General features: G+C 30.4%; 1 protein-coding gene across 1 annotated transcript in view; it reads left to right on the top strand.

The window, feature by feature from the left end:
• Positions 1-25403, top strand: part of LOC113372312 (gamma-aminobutyric acid type B receptor subunit 1) — a 303069-nt gene that overhangs the window by 120210 nt on the left and 157456 nt on the right. Inside the window, exon 4 of the mRNA XM_026612635.1 lies at positions 22961-23177. Coding sequence (XP_026468420.1) covers positions 22961-23177 — 217 coding nt within the window. The remainder of the gene's footprint in view (positions 1-22960; positions 23178-25403) is intronic.

Genomic DNA, 25403 nt, shown 5'->3' with positions numbered 1-25403 from the left:
CGATTTTGCGAAATTTCGGTTTTAAACTTTACGTCAAAAAAACCTATTCACACACATGCACCACACACTTTTTTTCCAAATTTGGTCTCATTCGATTCATTCAGATGGCTTGAAACGTTGAGAAAAACATGAAATTAGCAAATCAAATTTTTCAAGGAAGTTGAAAAAATGTTATTAAAACTCGGTTCTCAAATAACATTTAGTCTGACATTACTTTGAATGTCTTTTGAGCTATAATGGTAAAGTGAAATATTTTATAACATTGTATATTTATTAATATTTTATGATCTAAAACATTTATTACCACATCAACTTAATATATTTTAATAAACTTGCCTCTTGGTGAAACTTCTTATTTTTTTGCTCATTTTCCTAATTTTCTTGCAAAACAAATCATTGCTAGAACTTCATAAGTTTAATCAAATTTAAGAAAACACATACATGCATACACTTGGGTACACCTACATGCATACAATTTTGAGATGTAGAAGTCGCTGCAACTTGCCTTAGGCCCTTATGGCAATAAACCACCTTCAACTAGTTTATTATTTTTTTGAATAAATATTCATTATATTTAAGATCAATTGAATTATAATTTAAAAGTTATGGTCTGTTCCAACTAAAGTAATACTAATAAATTATCATACTACATTTCCCGTTGGCTTTACTCATAGCTTCTCTGGTTACTACTATAAAATGCAGAGCTTTTAGACAGAGCTTATGGTATGAAATGTTATGAATATGACTGACATTGCGAGTTTATTTGGCGCGCTTTATGACAGCACACTCTTCAGAAAAAAGAACAATATGCACTGAGGGTCTACCAGTGCCAGATCAAGAACTTAGATTTGCATATTTGCAAATTTGCTTATTTGCATTAAATACATGTTATATTACAAAATAAATTACAAGGTAACTTATATTATTTTTTAACTTTTCAACATCCAATGAGACCAAATTTGGTATTGTATTTTGGTATGTATATGTGTGTATGTGAACCAATTTTTGACCTTTTGTCGACAATTTTTTAAAAACGACTAGACCAATTTCGGAAAATTAAAAGCTTTTCGATGTATCTGGTAAAGACTTGCGTTGATTAGCTTTGCGCAACTATCGGCCAAGCCGTTTTTTTGTCATTATCAGAAAGGTGTAAAATTTTTAGGCTTTATTTTTTTTAATCGATTTTAAGAAAACAAAATTTTAAGAAATGTATTAGTCGGAAGTCGCGTATTTTTATTTGGAAAAACATTTTTTGATTTTGATTAAACTTTGTATAACGATAGATTTCGTAATCTGAAATAACATTCTGAATTATTGGAGGTTTACAATAAGCGGTTGGATTCAAAAATTTATCAAAATTTAAAATTTTGCTGCGTGCTTGAGCGATTCTGATCAGAATCTAATACGTTCTTTATTGATGCGTTAATAGCTATTGATTACAGTTTACATCCGCACTTAATAAAATACATTTTCAGAACACGAAAAGGATGAAATGAAATGTATTAAACAATTTGATTTATACAATTACAGATATTATAAGTATATTTCAAAGATTACAATAGGAAATCGTTTTCAATGAAAGCGAAATCATAAAAATGTATACAGTTGTGTCTTTGTAAAAAATATTTCAATGAATTGTATATTTCAAATGGAAATATGTTTACCTTATTTGTAAGAAATGTATTTCAAGGAACAATAAGACTGATCATGACAAATTAAACAGAAATACCTACCAAGGCAAGATTTATGGTCTTAGTAAGAGTTGATAAAGATTATAACTCTAGTTTTGTTTTGCAGCTTAATAAATAGCATTGCATATATTATATAATATAGCTATTCTTGCGTAAAATTTTAAAATTAAATAGTGGATCTTCTTGCAATTTGGCTATCTTTTTTAAGTGAGCTATGGGGTAAAATGGATTAGATTACCAATTTTGCAAATATAGCAGAACAAAAAAAAATTATAAACTAGTGGTGTGTATGGCATCGTGCCTTAATGAAATTTGCTAGAACTTCCCGTACCGCATCGAAATGTTCGAGGAATATTGAATGTTATCAAATAAATCAATATTTTAACATTGTCGAATATTTATAAGAATTATATAAATTGAAATCAAAGTTGAAAATATTTGTTTAAAGTATATTAGAACTCAAGTCAAAATTACAATTAAAATCAGAATTATGTTCTATATACAAAAAAATATTTGTTTTTCAAAAGCAATTATTTTGTTAAAACAAGCAGAAAATTCTTTGAATCATTCAAATCAGACGCTTAGTTCTCTCAAAAACTGCCATTTTCTGCACATTTATCTCCGAAACCGCTAAATCTGCCTTTGCCAAAAACTAATCATCTCTTCTCCCCGTCATTACTAATTGAATGTTTTTTGGATCATTCGAATCGATGCTCCGATCTCTCAAAAAATCCATTTCTATTTTCTGCACTCTTTGCTTCTTATCTTCGAAAAAGCTGGACGTGCCTTTGCCAAAAACTAATCAGCACATCTCTCTATTAACAGGAAACGAATGTATTTTGAATTATTCAAATCGGTTTATCCGTGCGCTTCAAAATGTGGACAAAAAATTGTATACATACATATATACACACACACATCCATTTTTTCTGAGGTATGCCAAAATGTTCTGAAACCTTCAATACGTGAAGAAATGTAAAAACTTTCAATTTCGGTTTTTGTACGATTACAATAACTTACCCTACGGAAAGTTAAAAAATATCAGCAAAATCAGATACGGCGCAATATTAAAGAACAATATTTTATTATTACTGTTAATGATAAAATATTTTAGATTTATGTGATGTTACTCCGATTCAGAAAATTGTGATATTTTTGCTTTCCTATATTTTCATTTATTTCCCATTGTTTGTGTAAATATACCATCGTTGTTATTGGTGTTTTCTTTGCAGATTTACATACAAATACTAAAATCACCCTGCCTTTTTTAAAACCTATTACATTGAACAAAGCCAACCATATGTTAAAATTTCTATGAATATTTTCGAATACCCATTCTTCTCTGTACAAAGCTCGTGAAACGCGATTGCGGGCATCATATACCCCGGAATGATATAAAAGCCGAATTATTTGATGACGGATGTAAACAAAATAATATATAAGGGACAGCGGGCCTTCAAGACATTTTTACGACATCGTTAAAGATGACAAAGCTCCAGCTTTTGCTAATGCCTTTACGAGTTGCGTAATGCTCTGTGTTTTTCGTATTTAATACGAGAACTATAATGTATAATACCCACTTTTATAATCTACTGGAAATTTCAGTTAAAATAATTCTGATTCTTGTTTTTGAGTCATTATTATTTAAAAAAAAATGAATGTGTTGCTATTGTTATTTATTGTTATTTGATATGATAGTAATTTATTTAGAAATTCATATGTATCAAATAGCGACGGAGATAATTAAATATAAATTGTAAAAAATGCAAATACTCATTATATTCTTTTTTCAATAGGCAAGTTTCAGCAACTTGTCTTTAAACATAATGTATTTCTATTCTTCTATAATACTGCATTTATGTTCGGAAATTGCAGTTCAAATTATAAAAAATTAACTGGTTTCGTTGTTTAAATACGGTTATAAATTAAGCTTGTTGAAAAATTAAATGAGGCATTTTGCTAAATATTCGCTCAAATGAGGCATATGCTAGCACGAAATAAACATTGTCATTGTCATTTCGTTGTTAGTTGTTTTAGTTTCGAGCACTGTTGTTTAGTTTAAATGTCTGAATATAATTTTTAGGTATATATACCTAAAACCTAAGGTATATATACCTATACCGTATACGTTATTGAATTGTTTTATAATGTGTATTGATTCAAAAGCAATTTTATAAGTAATAAATTAAATCACTAGTTATTACACCTCTGAAGTTGATTTCTTCTGACGAATAGTTATCAATAAGTTCCACATTAGACTTGTATGCAGTGTGATCTTTGTAAATATTATAAATTTAATTTCAAGAAACATATTATTGTGATCAACTAAATAGCAGAGATGCTTAGAAGTGCTTACCATAGCATTGTAGTAAGAGTTGATACACATTTCTATACAAAAATATACAAAATTCTTTAGCAACTCTTAGATTAAAGCTATTTATATTAAATTTTTTAATTCTATTGTTGTATCAAATGACCAAAAAGCATTGTTTAAAAAGACTTATATAGCTATTGTTTCGTGAAACCTCTTTAATATATTAAAATATATCTGTAAAATGCAAATGGAACCACCGATATCTCAAAAACAAGAATTTTTTAACAACAATATTTGAAAGTAGTGGGAAAAAATGTATAAGCCATCACTTTAATTTTAACAACGTCGCTATCGAAAGATAAATGGCAATGTTTGAAAATCCAAAACTAAAGTTTTTTTTAATTCTTTTTTATTATTTATTCTTAAAAGTTACTCTTAAAAGTTTTTTTTTGGTTGTGAGCAATGCTCTTTAGTTTACAAGACCTTTATATAACTTTAAAGTACACAATATTTACTTATTATATAAGGGCGTTATTTTTAAGTTGGATTCAGCAGTTTATTTTGTATAACCTCAATAAAAGTTTACGAGTAGGTGGGGTATTAAGAACAAGTTGAACCTTTGTTCTGACAAAGATGCAAAAAATAAAAAAATAGTAAAAAAAACAGTAAAGTAAGTTAACAAAAGCAATAAATATTTTGAAAAAAGAGTGCGCGTAGGGTTCACTCGCGATTGAAGTAAAACTCATTTGCTACTGTACAAGCAGTACAAGATGGCATTTAAGTAAAAATAAATACATCATAAAACAATCTTAAATAATGTTTATTAGTAATATGGTAATACTCGTGATGCACACATTTATTAGTGTCAACCATTATACACATCTATATAATGATAAGTTGTAAATTATATATTTATAATAGCATTAAAATATGTATAATATTTAATAACAATATTTAAAACAGACTTGATCGGTTTGTCATTGCAATTAGCATTTAGAAATGAACCTTTATTAGAGAAATGAAGTAATTGCTGAATAATAAATTCTACAATATTCGTTCACACAGTGGATTATGTTGAACAACGCCTAAACAAATATTGTTTTCGCAACTTCACTCATCATGTAATTGTGTTTGAAGAACTTCTTGCAATTAAAATTAACATCCATACATTCATTGACTGCTTGTTTTTTTTTTACTTTTTTGCTGGCGATATAATCTCATTCTTTGAACAGCTGTAATATCTGTCTTGCCTAAAAAATATTTTCCATTTCAATAACTTCAAAGATTTATGGAAACTACGAATAATATAGAAATAATTTCTAATCAATTAACTTACGATTATCATTTTACGTATAATTATTTTTAAGGAACAGGGTAAAATATTCTTTTGATTCAGGCATTTTTTATTAAATCAAGATTTGTACTACGATATAATTTTAAAATGTTTATTTATCTATGCCGATTTTCTTGTTGATATCGGTACGGCATATAACATTGATGCCGGTACGCATGCAACGTTGATGTCGGTACGCATGCAACGATAGATCTCTATTTACATAAACGACAACTAATCACAATTGGCCCGTATAGAAATGATCTCATCGGGAGCGAGTGATGAACAGTTTGGGCGTAACGGACTTCTGTTGCATTTGTACGGATTTACACCCTAGTCGCGCCTAAAAAAGTTTTACTTTAAAATATAAGTCTATGGTAAATGAAAATACCATTTGGGGTTCAAAGGATCAGGTGACAAACTTTTGAAAAACCGCAAAAAACACTTCTGCAATGATGAATTAGATGATATGTGTAATTTGTTGTGATGTAATTGATTTGATTTTGACAATATAATTGCTCAAAGTCAAATTGCGGAGCCTTTGTAATTGCATATTGAAACGCTGAGCTGTGACAACTGATTGCTACATCTATCAACACAATCTTAAATATACTTTTTTTTGTTTATATGATAAAAATAAAAGCTACTTGTAAGAAAATCAAATAAAAAATTCTACGGTGACAGAGACATACCATTATGCATTAAGTTCTTAGTTATATTGAATCTAAGTTTGCTGACGTGTGTATTATTACATTATTACATTGTTCTAGTTGTGCTATGGGGCTTCATCTCCGGCCTTGTCGGACAGGCGGCGTTTTCCAACTCTGTTTCGGACGCATCCGTCCGCTACGGTGCACAACCCGACGAGGATCAAACTAATGGAGAAGTTTGGATGGTCGAGGATTGCTATACTGCAGCAGGCCGAAGAAGTTTTCATTTCGGTGAGTGCAGTTCCTTTGAATATAAACTGAATATAACTCAAATTCTAATTTAGTATGAGATATGGTAAAAATTTCCATTCAATATAATTATACCAGCAGCGCTTACTTAAGGGTTTAAACAACTGTAGATTTTTCGAAAAACTATAAAAAAATTTAGGCTTAAAATATACTTTGAACCTTTTAGAATATGAGGAATTTTATGAGTGACATTTTCTTCTTTTACTTGTAATCAGTGCTGGATTTACAGTAGGGGCAATCGGGGCTACTGTAAATCCCTACTGTATCGGGGCGGCAAATTTTGGGGGGCGGCAAAATTGGAAATTCTATACAATATAATCAACTTTTTTTAACAACATTTTTTATTTCAAAAAATATAATTAACAAAACATAATACAATTGCAATGCAAAATTTGGGTTGAAATAACCGATAACTAAAATTTATTATTTTGCATTGCCTCCCTCTCCGAACGTAAACTTTAAAATTGGTTAATAAGTTATCAAATTTGGCAATTTGACTAATATAAATATCCGTAAACAAGCTTAAGAAAAATATGTTCTTCAGTTCTCGAGACCTCTTAAAATGACGAATTTGTGCACTTCCAAGCTTATAGCGTCGAAAAAAAATTAGAACCAGTGACTCATGGTATTGTGCCTTAAGAAAAATTACTGAAACATCCCGTATTGAAATTTACATTTTATAAAGAGCTTTAAAATTTTTTGAAAAATGTAAAAAAAGCTTTTAAAACACATTTTATGTATTTTGAAATTTTTCGAAAATTATGAACTCTTTGCAAAGCAATCGTGCTGCGTAGCTATTTCAGACAAGAAATGCCTGTACCAAAAACTAATGAGCACGTCTCCCCAACAATACAAATCTAATATTTTTTAATTAATTCGAGAACACGGATCAACCGATTTATGATTCAATTTCTATTAATAAGGAAACTTACTGATTAGTTGTTGGTCAAGGCAGGTCCAACTGTTTTGAAGATACGGACCAAAATGCTAAAAATGACAATTCAGTTTTTGAGAAAAAAGCGTCCAATAACATTCAAAAAAATTACAGAATAAATAACTGCTTAAATTTCTGGGGGGCAGGTTTACCGGTTTTGATGATCCAATAAGAAAATTTGAAAAAGAAACATTTGGCGGACAAAAGTGATCATAAGACATATGGACATTAAATTATCAGATATTTTAAAGATATTATAATAATAATAGTATAAACTTTGTTGACATTTATATAAGTTCTGTAACATTGTTTATCCGTTAGAAAAAAAATTGCGATATATTTTGTCCCTCGCAGCTGAAGTAGCGCGATTGCTTTAAAAAAAAGTTCGAAAATTCGTAAAATTTCAGGGATGGGGCGTCATTTTTGTCAGTGCCCCTGGGCGCCAAATTTCTAAATCTGGCCCTGCTTGTAATTATGAGCTTTTTTCTATACGCGTCGGACTGCTCCGAACCAACACCGCTCAAATACATTAACAAAAAATATTATAAAGCAAAATTATAACATGTATCATCTGGATTATATTAATATATGTTATTAGTAAACATTTATATTGTATGAATAAACTGCTAAAGCATTTTCAACCAATAGATGATCAGTGCAGAGTCAACACATATAACGATTGACTATATTGGGGCTAATATTGCTGGGGATAATTTCAACGATGGTCTAATCAATATTTTATAAATGATAATAGTCTTGGGGATTTATATTGGCATCTAAACATGTAATTTTTGTCTTGAAGTCGATTATAAACGGCTTGCATGCCGAAAAGTCTTTGACGGATGCGCCAAAAGTAGGACGCTCTAATATAAAATCATCAAGGGAAGAAAATAACAAAGAAATTAAACTGACATTTTTTTTATTTTTTCTTATCTATAGTTTATTTCGAAATATTGAACACGTTTTTGTTATAACACGATATTATAACATGGCACGCAAAATAATTGCAACAAATTGATTTTTTCATTTGAATATTTATGTTAATTTGTTCATTAATTATTAACAAATTACTATCCGTTTTTTTATTGAAATTCAACGATTTTGAACAAAGGCCTCGCCAAACAAACAAGAATCGATATTTTTTAAATCCGCTATGATGGCCACTTCGAAATGTTATTTTAAATATACCATTGAAAATTCAAATGAAAAAAGTTAAAATTGTTGTAGTTATTTTGCGTGCTGCGGATTTGACGCTAATCGCCGAAATGGCTGTGGTACCTCCATTTTCAATTTTTTTTACAATTATATTTTATTTTATTACTTTCAAGTACAATAAATAACTATCTTTAACATCATGATTTTATTACTTTTCATTCCGAAAAAAATGACAAATTTTTGGCGCAACACCCTTAAGGCAAATTGCTGTAACTTGCCGTATCGAAAATATTAAAGAAATTTTAAATATTTTTAAATATATTATTACAAATACTATAACTTTTATTATTCGTATTTCATAGTCAAAACATGAGAGCTTATAAATTGAATGACGACGTTTATGTTTACAGGAAAAGTAAATAAACAAAATTTAATCAAGCGGAGTTAGTTTAATGGCATTTAAGTTAAATTAGTGACAAGTATATAAGTGAACTTTAGAATTTTAGCTATAATTAGAATCCGAATAATTTTGGGTATTTAAATTTTTTTTTATAAATTGATGCTTATTAAATCATTTGAATCCGATGCTCCATTTCAATGCTCCCTACCAATAAAAATACATACATGTATCTATTTTTTTAAAAGTATGCTGTTTACGCCTCATTTCCAACCTTGGTCTAATTATATTTTTTTTTCTTTCAGGATAACAGCAATAAATCCTAATCATTTGTTATACTATTTCAAATTAAAATAATCTATATTATTGTCATGCATCCTGTCCTTAAATATATCATCCTGCAATTGATATATATTTCTAAAAAACTCGGATCACCTGTACCCGATTAAATTCTACGTACCATGCAATCACCGGTCAATACCTGATTGGTTGATGAAAGTAATAGCCATTGATTGGATCCAAAATTGTAATGGGATGTCGCTTAATTCCACAAAATGGGCCAACCAGGAAAATAAAAAAAAATGCAAATCTTTTTAGTCAGTAATAATTCAAACTTCTACTAAGTAACATATCATCTATAAATCTTAATATCGTATTATTTCATTCCAATATACAATAATTAAACTACTTATCATCTTTTAATCGGTATGATATAGCCGTTATCTAAATATATCTGGTCCTTCAAAAATATAAACAAAGTGCAAGTGTATTTAATAGAGTTCGGCAGCATTTCGGAGGATCACAAACTTCTACACACTTTTAATCTATCTATCTTATCACAACATATGCCAAAATATTCAGAAACCCCGTAAACGTTAAGATATGCAATGATTAACTCCTCTAAGTTATAGTAATCGCAAAAAAATCGAAAATGAAAACTTTTATACATCTTTACTAAGTTTTGGCATAACTTAGAAAAAATTGATGTATGTATGTATGTGTGTGTTTGTGCGGATACAAATTTTAGTCGACGACTTCGTGAGCATAAACTAACTGATTTTAATAATGCAAGAAACATTCCATTCCTATTGATAAGGAGACGTGCTGATTAGTTTTCGGCCAAGGCAAGTCTAGCCCGGTTCGGTGATACGAGGCAAAAGGAGACAAAAATTGTAGTTCAGATTTTGAGAGAACGGATCGTTCCATTTGAAATACATTTTATTTGTATTGACAAAACTAAGATATGATTAAACCTTTGGAAAGGCAGGTCTAACGGTTCCGGAGATCGAATAAAAAAGTAACTAGTGGTGTATAGCATCGTGCCTTAAGACAAATTGCTGGAACGTCCCGTATCGTGACGAAATGTTCGAGGAATATTAAATGTTTTGAAATTGATTATTATAAACACTATAAATTTAAAGTATAGAGGTGAGCTTTAGAACTTCAGCCAGAATTAAAATTAAAATCTGAATCATTTCCTATATACAAAAAAAAATTAAAAAAAATTTTATTTTTTTTATTTTTTCAAAACAATTGTTTTGTCAAAACAAGCAGTAAGTTTTTTGAATCAATGAAGTTATCTCAAAAACAGCCATTTTTGGTACATTACGGTCTGTATTTTCAAAATGGCTGGACCTGCCTTTGCCAAAAACTAATCAACACTTCTGTTAATCATTAAAAATTGAATGATTTTTGGATCATTCAAATCGGATACTCCGTTCTCTCAAAAACTCGGTTTAAATTTTCTGCGTTCTTCGCTCTGTATCTCCGTAACGGCTGGACCTGCCTTTGCCAAAAACTAATCAGCACATCGCCCTATCAATAGAAATCGAATGTTTTTTGAACCATTCAAATTGTTTGATCCGTGCGCCCGAAGACGTGGACGAAGTATTGCGGACACACAAAAAATCAATTTCCATTTTTGGACGATTACAATAACTTACCCTACGAGAAGTTAATTATGATTTAATTTTATATATCCTTCTGTTCCTATTGTACATTTCTTTGTGTTTTTCATAAAAACATTTGTTTTATTTTTTTTTATTCCAATAATGTTCTTTGTCGGAAACCCTATTTTCGAACAATAGATAATTCGATTTGTAAAGCGTTGGGACGTATATGTTTCCATAATACTGATTGAATGACAAATCCAATTCTTTGTTCTAGATTTATTTGATTTTATTTTTTATGTGGATACGTCTGATATAAACGTGTTATAGAAATTGCCCTTCTGAACTAACGCAATAATATGAAAGTTTGTGTAGGAACTAGAAGTGTCAAATTGCGTCTAAGACCAATTGCAGGAAGATCTAGCTGTATAATAAATTAATTCATTAATAAATTAAAATAAAATTTAATAGTCAATGATTAAATAATTTTTTTTTTTTTATGCAAAATAATCGAATATTACAAAAGTATTCAGATTTAAAATAAAAAATCTTCAAAATATTGGAAAGGCACAAGGTTCCAGGTCGTATAACCTTCTCTGTCAATCAGATATAACGTAGTGAAATTTAGTTTTACTTGAAAATATACTTCAAAATTTGATTTTATCGAAATAAATTAAAAAATAAAGTAAAATCTAGCAAATAACAACAGCTCGTAGAATACTTACAATTATATATACGTACCTGTTAGTACGTATTTATTCGTACGTAGTTATTCGATTAGTGCACCCGAAATCGTCGTCTTGATTGTGTATCAACACAAAACACAAACACATGCAAGCATACAGTCACAAACATTCATTTGTGAATATTTATCCAAAGTATTCAGGGGGTCTTGAAACGTAAAGATTTATTGTTTTTACATACAATTAAATTGCAATCAGAATCTAAATATTCTATACGCTATTAGGATCTACTTGAACTCGAAAATTTTTGTGTTCGTAAACATGGCTTGTTTATGAAACTTTACACTCAAATTTCTGATTAATTATAATAAATAAATATGTTGTTTTTTCTTCAATCTACTCATGGGATTCGGATTGTCGGCGATTGAAATGATTACAGACTTTTTGCGGTTTCTCAAACGGTCAAAATGGGATAGACTACTATTGTTTATTATTTCGTGCATCGACTGTAGTCTCTGGAGTTTCACTATTTGTGTTTTGCTGGCGCATTCCCACATTTTGACTACGTACGTCGATATTGGTTCGATCAGTACTTTGTATAGCAGGAGCTTGTTGTCCAGTAATAGTTTAAATTTCGGACCCAATATCCAATATTCTTTCTTTTATCATTTTTTTTACATTTCAAACTGATATGAGAAATCCAGTTTAGTTTGCGATTCATACCCAAATATTTATAATAACTACTGTAGAATCCGGCATAACTTTGTTGTATATTCGAACTGAGTGGATTTAGCATAATTGATGTTTACTCTCCATTATTTATCCACTTTTCAATTCTGTTTAAATGTTGTTGAAGCTTATCGCAAGCAGCAATAGGGCACCGATCATTGTCTGATCGCGAGTATGACATGGGACCAAGACAGCTGCCCTGTGGAACGGCTGCCTCTATATTGCGAAAGATAGAAACTTTGTTGTTTAATTTGATTTGAAATTTTCTATTACCGAGATAAGAAATAGAGAATTTGTGATATTCTGGAAAAGTTTGCCTATTTTCAATAAAGCAATCCCTCATGCCAGACTTTATGGAACGCCTGCTTCTCATCAAGTAAAGCAGCTGTGCAGTATTTTCCATGTTAAGCGATTGGTTCAGGATTTTTCGCAAATTTTAGAATTTTTGAAATCAATGCAACTGTATTTGAGAAAACGTTCGCGAAGGCTCACATAATTGGCGCACATGCATGCACATATTTTTTTCTCTGTTGGTTTCAAAGGCTTCAGAGTGACTTATACGTAGAGGAAATATAGAATTAGCAAATCGGATATTTTGGCGAAAACAAACTTCTTATTCAGGGAAATAACAATTAAATTACTATAAAATTTTACCTATCAATTTAAATACGTATGAATATATCATACAATTTTTAATAATTTTATCAAAGTTATGTAAACTGGAATTTAGAAAAATACTTGTTTTTGAAGAAGATTCTTGAAATTGTAATAAATAGTATAACGCAAAGAAATATTTATCAAGAGGGAATTCTAGTCAAGTAAAGGTTTTAAAAAACCGATTTTCCTTCCTCTATCGCCATGTGTATTTTATTAACTATCCGATGACATTGTTGAACTGTTGAGTATTTCGGCCAAAAAACAAATTGATGGTCCAGAAGTAATTGGTAATGTTTGGTTATATCGAATACTATTAGTTTTTCGAACAGTTTAGCTATTGTTGAAATTTGAGAAATAGGTCTGTAGGAGTCGACTAGATTTGGATTTTTTCCAGGTTTAGGATTTAGTATTATTTGAGACTGCTTTAGGAAACGTGAAGATATAAAAAAAAATCATTTTCTACTTTTTTGCAATTACTATCAGAAATAAATAAATAACTGAATGTCAAGACAATACAAGTTTGTATTTGTGCACTATAATTAGTTAAAATACTAATATTTTATATTGTACTGATTGGTAAAGCGAAGTCTTTGGAAAACTTTCTTACTCTCGAAATAAACAGTTGAAAATTGTATCTAAATAGCTTAATGTCAATTATTTGATTAAGACTATTATATCGGGAATTTTATGCATCATTCTCGTGGCGTGCATTTCTAAAGAAGTAGAAAACCCATACTCGAGTTGTAGCCATGTATATTATATATGCGTGGCTATAGTATATATATATATATATATATATATATATATATATATATATATATATATATATATATATATATATATATATATATATATATATTATAAGAATGTGGGTATTTCCACTGATATAATCCAAGATAAGCAAAGCCGTAAAATGAAAACATAATAATGCGAGGTGCCTTTGCTATTTCATTGAATACAGAAATATCCTGTCAAAGTGGAGCGCGCAGGTAATATTTAATGTGACGGAATTTTTAATACGGTGGAGGATTATTGTGTATCTTTGAGATTATTTTTATCGCAGCTTTAATATCTTGTTGCCAACGGGACTCTGGTCTTTAATTCTTCATTAATTTAAGTGAAAATTCTTATCAATTTCAGAAAAAGGAAACCACGTAGCTAATACATTTAACTTTCCTTATTGTGACATAGTTTAATTATAATGGCACAATTTTCTTTTTATTTACAATGTACACATAAATAAAAATCTATATATTAGGTAAATACAATCCTTTATTTTTGCAATAGTAAGTTTCATTTATCTGTATCTCAGGTTGTAAGAGTCAAATCGGATATTTCGTACTAAAAAAATTTTTCCGACTGTTTTGTAATTGATTAGCTCAGTTTTGTTTGAGCGATCGTCAAAAATGGACACTAGCAAAGAAAAAGTGCGCTGTATTTTACACTTTTTGTTTGTTAAAGACAACAACAGAAGTCAGGCGACTGTAAATGCGAATGGTGTTTATAGCATACGCACTGAATGGCAAGCTTTCTAAAATGTCGACATAATCACAGAGTCATGTGAGTCGATTTCAATTGCCCAAGAGCTAAAGATTTCACAAAAAACCGCTTGTGCCAAACGAAAATCTACTGGACCAAATTTCTACCTGCGAATTGCTCCTGAATTACAAGGAAATTTTTGAAGCGGTTAGTATCTGGTGATGAAAAGTGGATCACTTAAGACAACGTAAAATGAAAATATCGTGATCAAATGGCTGTGAGTCGGCAGAAATGGTAGCAAAGCCAATATTTTGATTTGGTGAAATCAGCAGATAATTATCTACTGTGAGCTAATCTCCTATTGTAAAATCTTTAACTCAAAACTGTTCTGTCAATAATTGAACCGTGTGAAGGAACCAATAGGCCAGAAGTAGCCTGCTTTGGCCAATAGGAGAAGCCACAAACATCAATAGTGACTCTCCAGGAGCTTCGGGAGCTTGGTTACGAGGTTTTTATGCATCTATCTTATATTGGCAATCGCTTGGACCTGGCACCAAGCGAATTTTTAAAACGATTGGATATGACTAAAGATAACAGGCTGGCCAGAAGTTCTACATAAGACATAATGTAGGGGTTCGAATAAACTGGGCAATACAAATTGCATCCGATACAGATAAAAGAGAAATCTTGTTCAACCTGTAAGGAAAGTGGGCCGTCAGTGACGCACCCTAAGACTTTGGAGACTTTTAAATTGATAGCAGAAGAATCGCCACCATAAAGAACACAGATTATCTCGTACCAAACATGATAAAGTCACAGAATGGAGATCTCAACATCGACGAATAGAAAGTAATGAAGATACCGAACAAGATTAGCTTCTGAAGATAACTATAGAATATTGGGTATTGAAAAACGTGGATCACTTCAAGTACTTTCGAATTATCCTGCTTCTCACTGACTGCTAGTGCATGGAGCGATCAAACGAGAAAACTGTGCCTTCTCAAAAGAAACTAATAAATAGGTAAAGGATGAGAGACGGATGAGAGACACGGACTCTAAGTAAAATCGACAAAAACCAGGTGCTGGGTTTTGAAATTTAGTGCTGAAAACGAATGGAGCAGATAAAGTGGAGACGTCATTGAAGGTAGAAATAAACAGTTGATTGATGGTTTACACGAATAGAGAAAATACAAGTTACTTAAAGTCGAAGAAACATCGAACCAAAAATGTGTAAATGTGAATAATAATAGTGATCAACAAGGAAGGATAGGAAATCATTAATCTGTGATGCTTGTACACAATGAACCTGGATTGGGTCAGAACACTAATTACATATACGTATATATTGTCGTATATACACACAAACATACGCACACATCATCGTCAACACAAGCAGAAAGTTTTTTGAATCACTCGAATCGGATGCTTACTTCTCTCAAAAACTACCATTGTTTGTACATTTTGCTCGGTATCTTCGAAATGGCTGGACCTGCTTTTGTCAAAAACTAATCACCACTTATTACAATCATTACAAATTGAATGTTTTTTCGATCAATCAACACTCCGTTTTCTCAAAAACTCAATTCCTGTTTTTTGCGCTCTTTGCTCCGTATATCCGTAACGGCTGAACCTGCTTTTGCCAAAAAGTAATCAGCACATTTGCCTATCAACAGGAATCTAATTTGAACCATCTCAAATCGGTTGATCCGTGCGTCCCAAAACGTGAACAAAAAATTGTGGACACACACATATCCATTCTTCTGGGGTATGCCAAAATGTTCAGAAACCACTGAAAAGTGAAGATATGCAAATATTTTCATTTCCGATTTTCAGTCCATTACTATAACTTATCTTACGGGATGTTAAATATTATTCCAGACACTTGTCAAATTCATAAATAGCATGTGAAGTGTATAAATTTTAATAAGGATTGTATGTGCACAAAGGCTATTGGTTTAATATACAATGCTGCTCCTTGGGTGAATCAGCTCTATTCGCCTTTAATTATATTTTTCGATTTAACCTCAACAACATATTACAAACCATGACGTTTCATTGCTTATATAAAAGTTACCAGGATTTATCTTTAGCATTACGGTGCGGTATTATGATTATTATAGTAAATAGATATAAATCAAGGCCTGTAATATACGAGCTAGCTAGAAGCTGTAAACATAGTTTACAGCTCGTACAAAATGCCACGCTATAAAATATAATATAACTGGAAGAAATATTTCATAAAATCAATTCTCAATCCCTTTTCACGAAATGTGTTTGTCATTCATAAATATTTGAATAACAGGTTTTGAACCATTCGCATATTTTTCAGTTATTCGGCATTAACTTAACTTTCCGTCATTTGGCATTTACTTGTCAATACCAATTATTTTGATATTAGGAGGTAAAAGTGTTTCTTATTAATATGTAGAGCAGGGCAAGACACAAAGTTACAATTTGACTTTGAGTAATTATACTGTCTAAACTTAAGCCATTAAAACTACATCACAACACATAACGCATATCAAACAAGCAACTATCAATCTATGTTCTGTGAAATTCCTAGTTTACTGAAGTCATAGGAATAAGTTTTTCACTGTTTTTCTAAAATTTGTTATATGTTCGTTCTTACGCCATAGAGTGGGTAAGAAGGGACAGCCAGGGAGGTACACAGATCCAATATAATAATTTCTTAAATATTTAAATTAAAAGGCAATTTAGGAAATAATAGCTACATTGTTCAACCAAAATATTAATTTTTAAAAGGCAATTTAGAAAATAATAGCTACATTGTTCAACCAAAATATTAATTTTTATGTGCACGTTAATTGGGTAATCACTAACAGAGTTTAACTAATTATTAATTTAATTCATCTGTTTTAAATTTGCTTTCTTTCAACTTTTTCACTTTTTTACTATTTCACTATTTTCTTATGCTTTGCCCAGGGTTGCTCTTTTACACAAATTTAGTGTTCAATAAATTTTATTTTCTGTTGTTTTTCGTATGTATAATTTTCTCCTTTTTATATATTATCAACTTTTGTATTTATGTAATATGTTTTTTATATTACTAAATGATGACACATACCAAGTGTCGAAACGTTTAATGGAATAAATAGTTTTTCTATTTAATCCTTTTTTTAAATCGACGATTGGGCTGCAATATATACTTATATATATATATATATATATATATATATATATATATATATATACATATATTGAAGTAATTAAACATATTTGGTATATGTATATATTTAAGGAACATTACATTGTTGTATTCTGATATTACTGTAGAAAATTCACTGTATTAAAAGCCGATTGTTGATAATTAAATAACTAAAAGACAGATAATACGATTTTAATTACATTTCCAAAAAAATGAAAATTATTGAATAAGCAAAATTATTTTTTGAACGTCTTAATCTATCTTAAAAGCAAACTAATACAAATACAACGACATTGTGAAACTTAACTCAAGAACACATTTTATAAATTCGTTTCTCAATTTCTTACAATGAAATATATTTATTTCTTCGGATTTTTTCAATAATTTTTCATATTTTGTATTCTCCAAGATCAAAGATATACGCTTCAAGTTTTTACGGGTGAATGGCTGCTTGTATTAAATTCGTGGAAGTTTGTATGAATATGTATTTGAATTGAAAAGATTTTCATTTCATGTTAGTAAGTCAATTGAAATATAAATCGTTTTAAATGAAAGCGATTTGAAGTCTAGATCACACAAAACATATTTGTGGAAAAAATGTATCAGAAATGTAATTTTATGCCATTGAATTCTATAACATGGTTTCATGTATACATTTGGCTTGACGATTTAAATTGTTTGCTCAGCTATCTCACAAAAAATTGTTTAATGATTTAAAATTGAGAAAAAATATTTTCAATAATCGTGAGCGATATTAGTAGTTTTGAAAATATTGCAATTTAATTGAGAAATGTAATAAGTTCATATTATTGTGTAGAAAACTGAATTTTCGTACAACTAGTAATTGTTATAATAGTTTAATATTAAATATCATTCGTGAAATAATTAGGGATGTAGGAAAAAATCACATGCTATTTTGTTTTTTAATAATATTTATTTATGTAGTGATATTATAAATGAAGTAGGAATTGTAATAACATATTTATTAATGAAAAATTTAGCCTATTATAAAAACATTTTTTTTTCATACGACACATGAAAATACTGAGATGCTAATTTTAAGAAAACAGTTCACAAATAAATCGTTTCGTTCTCTTTGGGTTATTAGGTCGGAAAAAGAGAGCTTTGCAATTAATGCAAGTCTCTGTTTTTTATCGGTATATCTTTTCATCTGTTTTTCAATTTGATTTAAGTTAAAATTCAACCACCTTTGACAGGTTTTAATTTTTTTCTTGACCCTACAATGCTTACGAAATAATGTCATTTAGTCCATTAGATAAGTATGTCATTTTGTCAGAAGTTGAATAATTAATGAAAAAATAATGAAAATTGATCACAAAATATCTACAATTGGCATAAGTTGATTGAATTTTATTAAAATATTCGAGAATTTTAATATTACTATCAATAGCCCCCCCCAAAAAACATGAGAAAACTACCTTCAACATGAACTTTTGAATGCGAGATACACGTTTGAAATGATTATTGCGACAATACTGTGGCAATGACGCTAAACATCTGACAGCATTGGCTTCTTAATGTTGTACAGTTGCGGAAAAAATATTAAAACTAGCCAATTTTGTCCATATATACCATTCTGCTCGTATTTCCACTATTAGTTATTATAAAAGATAGTTATTTAAAGGTCTCAATTGCTTTTATTATTACGACCTACGTTCAAGCGAAATGCGGAACTTTATAATAAAATGTAAAAATAAATGATTGGATTTATCGTATAAAATAACAAGAAATTTTAACGTGAGATAACTGAAACAATAAACTGCAACGCGAAGGAAGATCGTAGAGTAAAGATCGTAAATACTGAATACACACACAGGTGTATTTTATTAGAAAATCAATTTTCATCTTTCCAAAGTAGTTGCGGTTGAATGAAAATTGAGTAAAGCTTTCAGTTACATAAAATATAATATATTCGATTGTTTGGAAAGTAACTACGTTTTTTATAGACATTTTGGCACGTAATTTTTGTACGATAAACAAATACTTTAATAAATTATATATTGGCTCTTTTGATCGAACATATTGTCATATTTCTGGTGTTAGCATAATTCCGAGATCATAATTTTTTTTGGTCGTAATTGGCAAAAAACTGATCAAAGTGCTTTTCGACCTCCTCCTTTGAGTTAAGGGTTTTACCGCCTAAAAATTTTTTATGACCGAAACGAATAATGATCGATTGATGGGCGCTGGTCTGGAGAATGATGATGAATGATGAATTATGAATGTGCACTATGCTCCAATCAAGCTGTAAAAGCTGTTGGCGATGCACCAAACTTATATGATCTCCTGCTTCCTCATGATTCAGTACTATACCTTGTTTGTGGGTTAATTCTGACCTTTTCTATTGAAGTACATCATTGGTTTATCCAGCTGATGATATAAGGCATTACCATTAACCGTTATGTTGTTTTGAAAAGCTGAAAAACGAAGAGCTCCTTTAAAATCTCACCAAACATACTGCATCACATTTTTTTGGCTAATTTCAGCTTTGCAACTGTTTTGAACAGGTTTTTTTTTGTTTCATGGGCAATTGCGTGTATTGCATTTTTTACATCCCACTTGACATTTATAGTAACAATTTTCCTCAAAACCTGAACATTTTTAGGACTTTTCAGAGGCGAAAAGCGGACGCTAGTGCGAAGACACATATTTTTTTGTGTATGAGAACCATACATTGAGCTTTGTGGAAAATTCCAATCCTTTTAAGTGGTCATAAACTGTTAAATTTGATAAATTTAAACACAAGGGCATCTTATGTATTGTTAGTCGCCGGTTTGCATCAACTAATGCCTTTCTCGTGGTTTTATCAGTTTCAACCGTGTTTCTTAGACTTGGTGCTCTTGGACATCAAAATACCAGGAACAAAATTTAGCAAATCAGTTTAGGTACTGTTGTACTATTAATACGTCATTTCCATACACATCGATCAATTTCATTTTGATTTAAACAGTATTTTTACCTTTTATATAGCAAAAGAGTAAAATATGTCGTACATGCTGCTTAATTCTTTTCGTATTCAAAGTGGCATCTTTCAAAAACTACAGCGTGTAATTGATTAGTGTTTTTTACACATAAACCTTGTAGTATAAGCTTTCAAATCATATAATAATTATAGGTCTTAAGTTTGATTTTAGGTTTAAAAAAAGTTAAATTAAATCCGAGGTGGTAAAAAAAAACGAAGTCTTTCCGAATAACCTGATAGTATAAAATACATATTCACGCAACTATATCATGTTTTGAGGGGGATACGTGCTGATTAGTTTTTGGCAAAGCAGGTTTAGCACGCACCATCGGAGTAAATACAATTTAAGGTTTTTTGGAGACGCTAGACAAAATCTGAAATTCATGACAATACAATATTGTATAGCGATTTTTGTGTCTCAAGTTCCATCGATTCTGCGCGTTAAATTTTTTTTTCTTCAGTACTCTGATCTTGCACGTTAGAAATGACGCAACATAGGAGTAAATACAATTTGGGGCCTTTTGGAGACGAAAGGGCGGTGGTATAAAATCTGAAATTCTTAACTATGATACGTTATAATTAATAACTATAAACTTAAAGAAGGTGGGTTCAAAATCTGAAATTAAATAATTTAATATTAAATCTAATACTGAATTAGTATAAATTGATTCTGCTCGTTCAATTTACTTTTTTCCGTAGTTAATTTTCCGTAATTTTATGGCATTATATGCAACGATTATTTAGAATGATTTTTTTTACTTTAATACGGACTTGCTCTGCATTATATACCAATCTTCACAAACATCTTACATTAAAGCGGTCCAGCCTTTTTGTAGTTCTAATTTATAGTTGTCATTTTCGACTTTTTTTAACTTCCCATAGGGTAGTTATAGTAATGGGCCAAAAATCGAAAATGTTTTTCAAGTTAACTTGAAATGCATAGGTAAATTGATTTATATAGATTTATATATGTATTTTAGTAAATGTGTTAGTGTTTTAAAAAGATGTCTTTGAAATATTTAAACAACGATCAAGAAAAATTTATTGATTTATTATAGCAAAGAGGAATTTTGCAACAGATAATAATCAAGTAATTAATTTTATTTATCAAACTATGTTGTTCTAATATATTAAATTTATTTGTTCTTCATTTTAGTATACCATATTCAAGAAATCTCGTCTAAATAAATGTCAAACTATGGCATCTCTTTATTCCACAAACTTAAACAAAAAGTGGAAGGAGTTTTAGTGATGATTATCACAATGCTAATTTGTGGTATTCTTTTGAAGATTATGATTACGTTTTTATGAATTAATTTTGAAATGTGATACTAATATTATTTAAAAGTAACGAATTTTTTAATATAATAGTTTTAATATATTATAAACTAGTGGTGCATGTTATTGTGTTTTAGGCAAATTGCATAATTTCCGTACTATAATTAAAAATTTGAAAAATAAAAATAATTAATAAAAGAGAAATTTCTCTTTGAATCGAATTCACTTGGTTTTATATTTAATAACTTCTTTGTTAATTTAATAACCGATTTGAATGGTTCATAAAACATTCGATTCCTATTGATAGAAAGTTGTGCTGAATAGTTTTTGGCAAAGGTAGGTTTAGCGGTTTCAAATATATGATGCTATATGTACAAAAAATGGCAGCTTTTGAGAGAACTAAGCATCCGATTTGAAAGATTCAAAAAATTCTCTGCTTGTGTTGGCGAAACAATTACTTTTAGAAAAAAAAAATTAAAAAAAACACCAAATGAACGAACATGCTTGTCCCTTAGCACCGGACACTAAGTCGTCCCTTAGCGCCGGACAGTAAACATATTGAAATTTCTTGTGACAGTTGATGTAATTTATTTTAATTATTTGATTTTGTTCTGTATGAGTGCTAAAGGTCACTTCAGACCCCCATTTTTCGTATTTCCTAGTCAAAGAATGAAAATCCTATGATGAACGCTCCAGCTGAAAGCATCGGTGTGGCCCAGCCAAAAGGGTTCATTAATAGTGATTTCTTTTGCAATATCTAAGAATATTCGTCAGACACATATGTGCAGAAACTCCAAAGTGGCTACCTAAGTGTTCAATACTGGTTATTTTGAAATGTCCGGTACTAGGTGCCACTTTGTAAAATCATATTTTTTGTTACCAAAGTTTGATTGATAGTATTAATTATTTCTTAGTAAAGGTTGCGTTTTTGTTAATTTAGTTTGATTTCTAATTTTGTTATCTAACATAAATCATAATTTAATAAACAATTCGTAAAATATTTTTTGATTTATTTATTAATAACCTTAGGTGTCCGTCACTTGGGGACTTTCCTCTACAGTATTTATTCATAATAATCTATTTGAAAACATTTAATATTCCTCGAACATTTCGTGACGATACGGAAAGTTCCAGCAATTTGCCTTAAGGCATGATGCCATACACCACTAGTTAGTTATTGATTTTTAATTACCGTACGGAAAATTCCAGCAATTTGCCTTAGCACAATGCCATGCCCAATAGTTTACCTCTTAATGATTTATATAAAACCGTTTACAATCACCAGTTTTCACATATCTTTTTTCTATTTCCAGACCGTTGAAGACCTGGAGGCGTCCTGCAAAGAGGCCGGCGTAGAAATAGTGACTAGACAATCGTTCCTGTCCGACCCCACGGATGCGGTTCGTAATTTGCGGCGACAGGACGCCCGCGTTATAGTCGGTCTGTTTTATGTGGTGGCTGCGAGGCGAGTGCTCTGCGAAATGTACAAACAGCAACTCTACGGACGGGCTTACGTCTGGTTCTTTATAGGTGAGTGAGATTTCGTTACGGTTTTAAAGTTATAGTTATAGGCGACATTAAGGGTAATGGTCGTGATGGGGGCAGTTAAATTTCATTTGGAAACATTGAGCGCCGTTTGTTTTTATGCTGATGGTAGTTTAATCACAATGGTATTAAAGGGTGATAAACATATTTTTTTAGTTTCGAAAACTATGGGGCTAATTTTGCAGTAACATAGTCAATAACATAGCCTTGTTATGGCATGATCAGGCGTATTTTACATATAAGTAAACCAAGAAAAAAAATTTTTTTTATTATTATTAACTCTTTTATTTACAACTGTCCAGTATAGGACATTCAGTAAATTTAATGGATTTACAATAGTCCGCCGAAAAGGTACATTGTATACTACTTTGACATGTTGGAAAAAACAACTCAGTAGTTGTTTTTTCGATATAAAATTCACAATATTTACTTATTAAATAATTTCTTATAAATAATGATTAAGTTATTTCCATTTTTTTCTCAGGAGAGTTGATGGCTTAAATTCAGTGGCGCTTTTCTTTTCAACCTTTTTCGATAGTTCTCTGTTATCAATGAGTTTGCTAATGAATTTGGGTGACTGATTGGCTTGTTTCTATACTTCTGTGCTGTTTTTGTTATTACTTTATTTATGGTAGGTGTATTCGTGTCAGCATGAATCAACCAGTTAGGAACATATTTTTGAGCTCCTAAGGCAATTTTCAAAAATTTGTTTTGAAATTTCTGTATAATTTCTATATTGGTCTTATGAGCACTGCCCCACAATTGTATACCATAACACCAAATTGGTTTGAATAAAGTTTTATATAAAAGTAGCTTATTGTATGCGCTTAGTTTGGATTTAGTTCCTAGTAACCAGTAAAGCTTTTTGGTTTTTATCTCAAGCTGTTGTCTCGTTTTTTTATATGAGTTCGCCAATTAAGTTTTCTATCGAGGTATATGCCGAGATATTTCACATGGTCTTCTTGAGGTACTTGAGTATTTCCTATTCTTACTGGTGGGCAAGTCTCTCTTCTAAGTGTAAATGTGACATGTACTGACTTTAAGCCATTCATTTCAAATCTCCAGGTTTTGTTCCATTTTTCTGATAAATTTAAATGGTTTTGGAGTAACTTAGATGCAGAACTGGAATCTATGTGGCTGGCTAGAATGCACGTAGCATCAGCAAACGTAGCAATCAAAGTGTTAGTTGTTATTGGTATGTCAGATGTGTATATTAAAAATAGAATTGGCCGCTTCCTTGTGGAACACCTGAAGAAACTATCTTATTTGATGATTCAGTGTCTAAAATATTTACATAAAAAACTCCTATTTGACAGATATGATCCTTTTATTAAATATAGAGAATACGTGAACCAAGAAAGAATGTTATGATATCTGTATCTTCATGATAGACTTGAGAAATAAGAAGACATCTTATATCCCAAGTTTATCATGATTTACTTCAAATTTAAAAGAATTAGATTTTTTTTATTTCAATAAAATTAGATTTTTTAACTTCTCGTAGGGTAAGTTATTGTAATGGGCCGAAAATCGAAATTGAAAATTTTTACATTTCTCGACGGTTTGAAGGTTTCTGAACATTTTGGCATACCTCAGGAAAAATGGATGTGTGTGTGTATGTGTGTGTGTGTGTGTATGTATGGATACAAATTTTCAGTCACGTTTTCGGGCGCACGGATCAACCGATTTGAATGGCTCAAAAAACATTCGATTCCTATTGATAGGAAGAAGAGCTGATTAGTTGTTGGCAAAGGCAGGTTCAGCCGTTTCGGGAGATTCGGAGCAAAGAGTGCAGAAAATAGAAATCGAGTTAGTAATGATCGGGAGAAGTGGTTATTAGTTTTTGGCACAGGCAGGCCTAACCATTTCGGAGATACAGAGCTAAATGAGCGAAAAATGGCAGTTTTTGAGAGAACTAAGCGTCCGATTTGAATGCTTCAAAGAACTTTCAGCTTGTTTTAACAAAATAAAATTCCAAAAAAAAGTATGTTTGTATATCGAAAATAATTCAGATTTTAATCGTAATTCTGACTAAATTCTAATGTACTTTAAACAAATATGTTTAACTTTGCAATTCAGTTTATATAATTCTTATAAATATTAGACAATGTTACAATATTTATAATAATCTATTTGAAAACATAAAATTGCTCGAACATTGCGTTACGGTACGGGAAGTTCCAGCAATTTGCCTTAGGCACGATGCATACA

This window comes from Ctenocephalides felis, unplaced genomic scaffold (genome assembly GCF_003426905.1).
Source record: "Ctenocephalides felis isolate EL2017-DRISC unplaced genomic scaffold, ASM342690v1 CF-g0.4_SCAFFOLD_01604, whole genome shotgun sequence".
NCBI classification, from domain to species: domain Eukaryota; kingdom Metazoa; phylum Arthropoda; class Insecta; order Siphonaptera; family Pulicidae; genus Ctenocephalides; species Ctenocephalides felis.
Note: the sequence above shows the minus strand (reverse complement) of the source record. Positions and strands in the feature narration are given on the sequence as shown.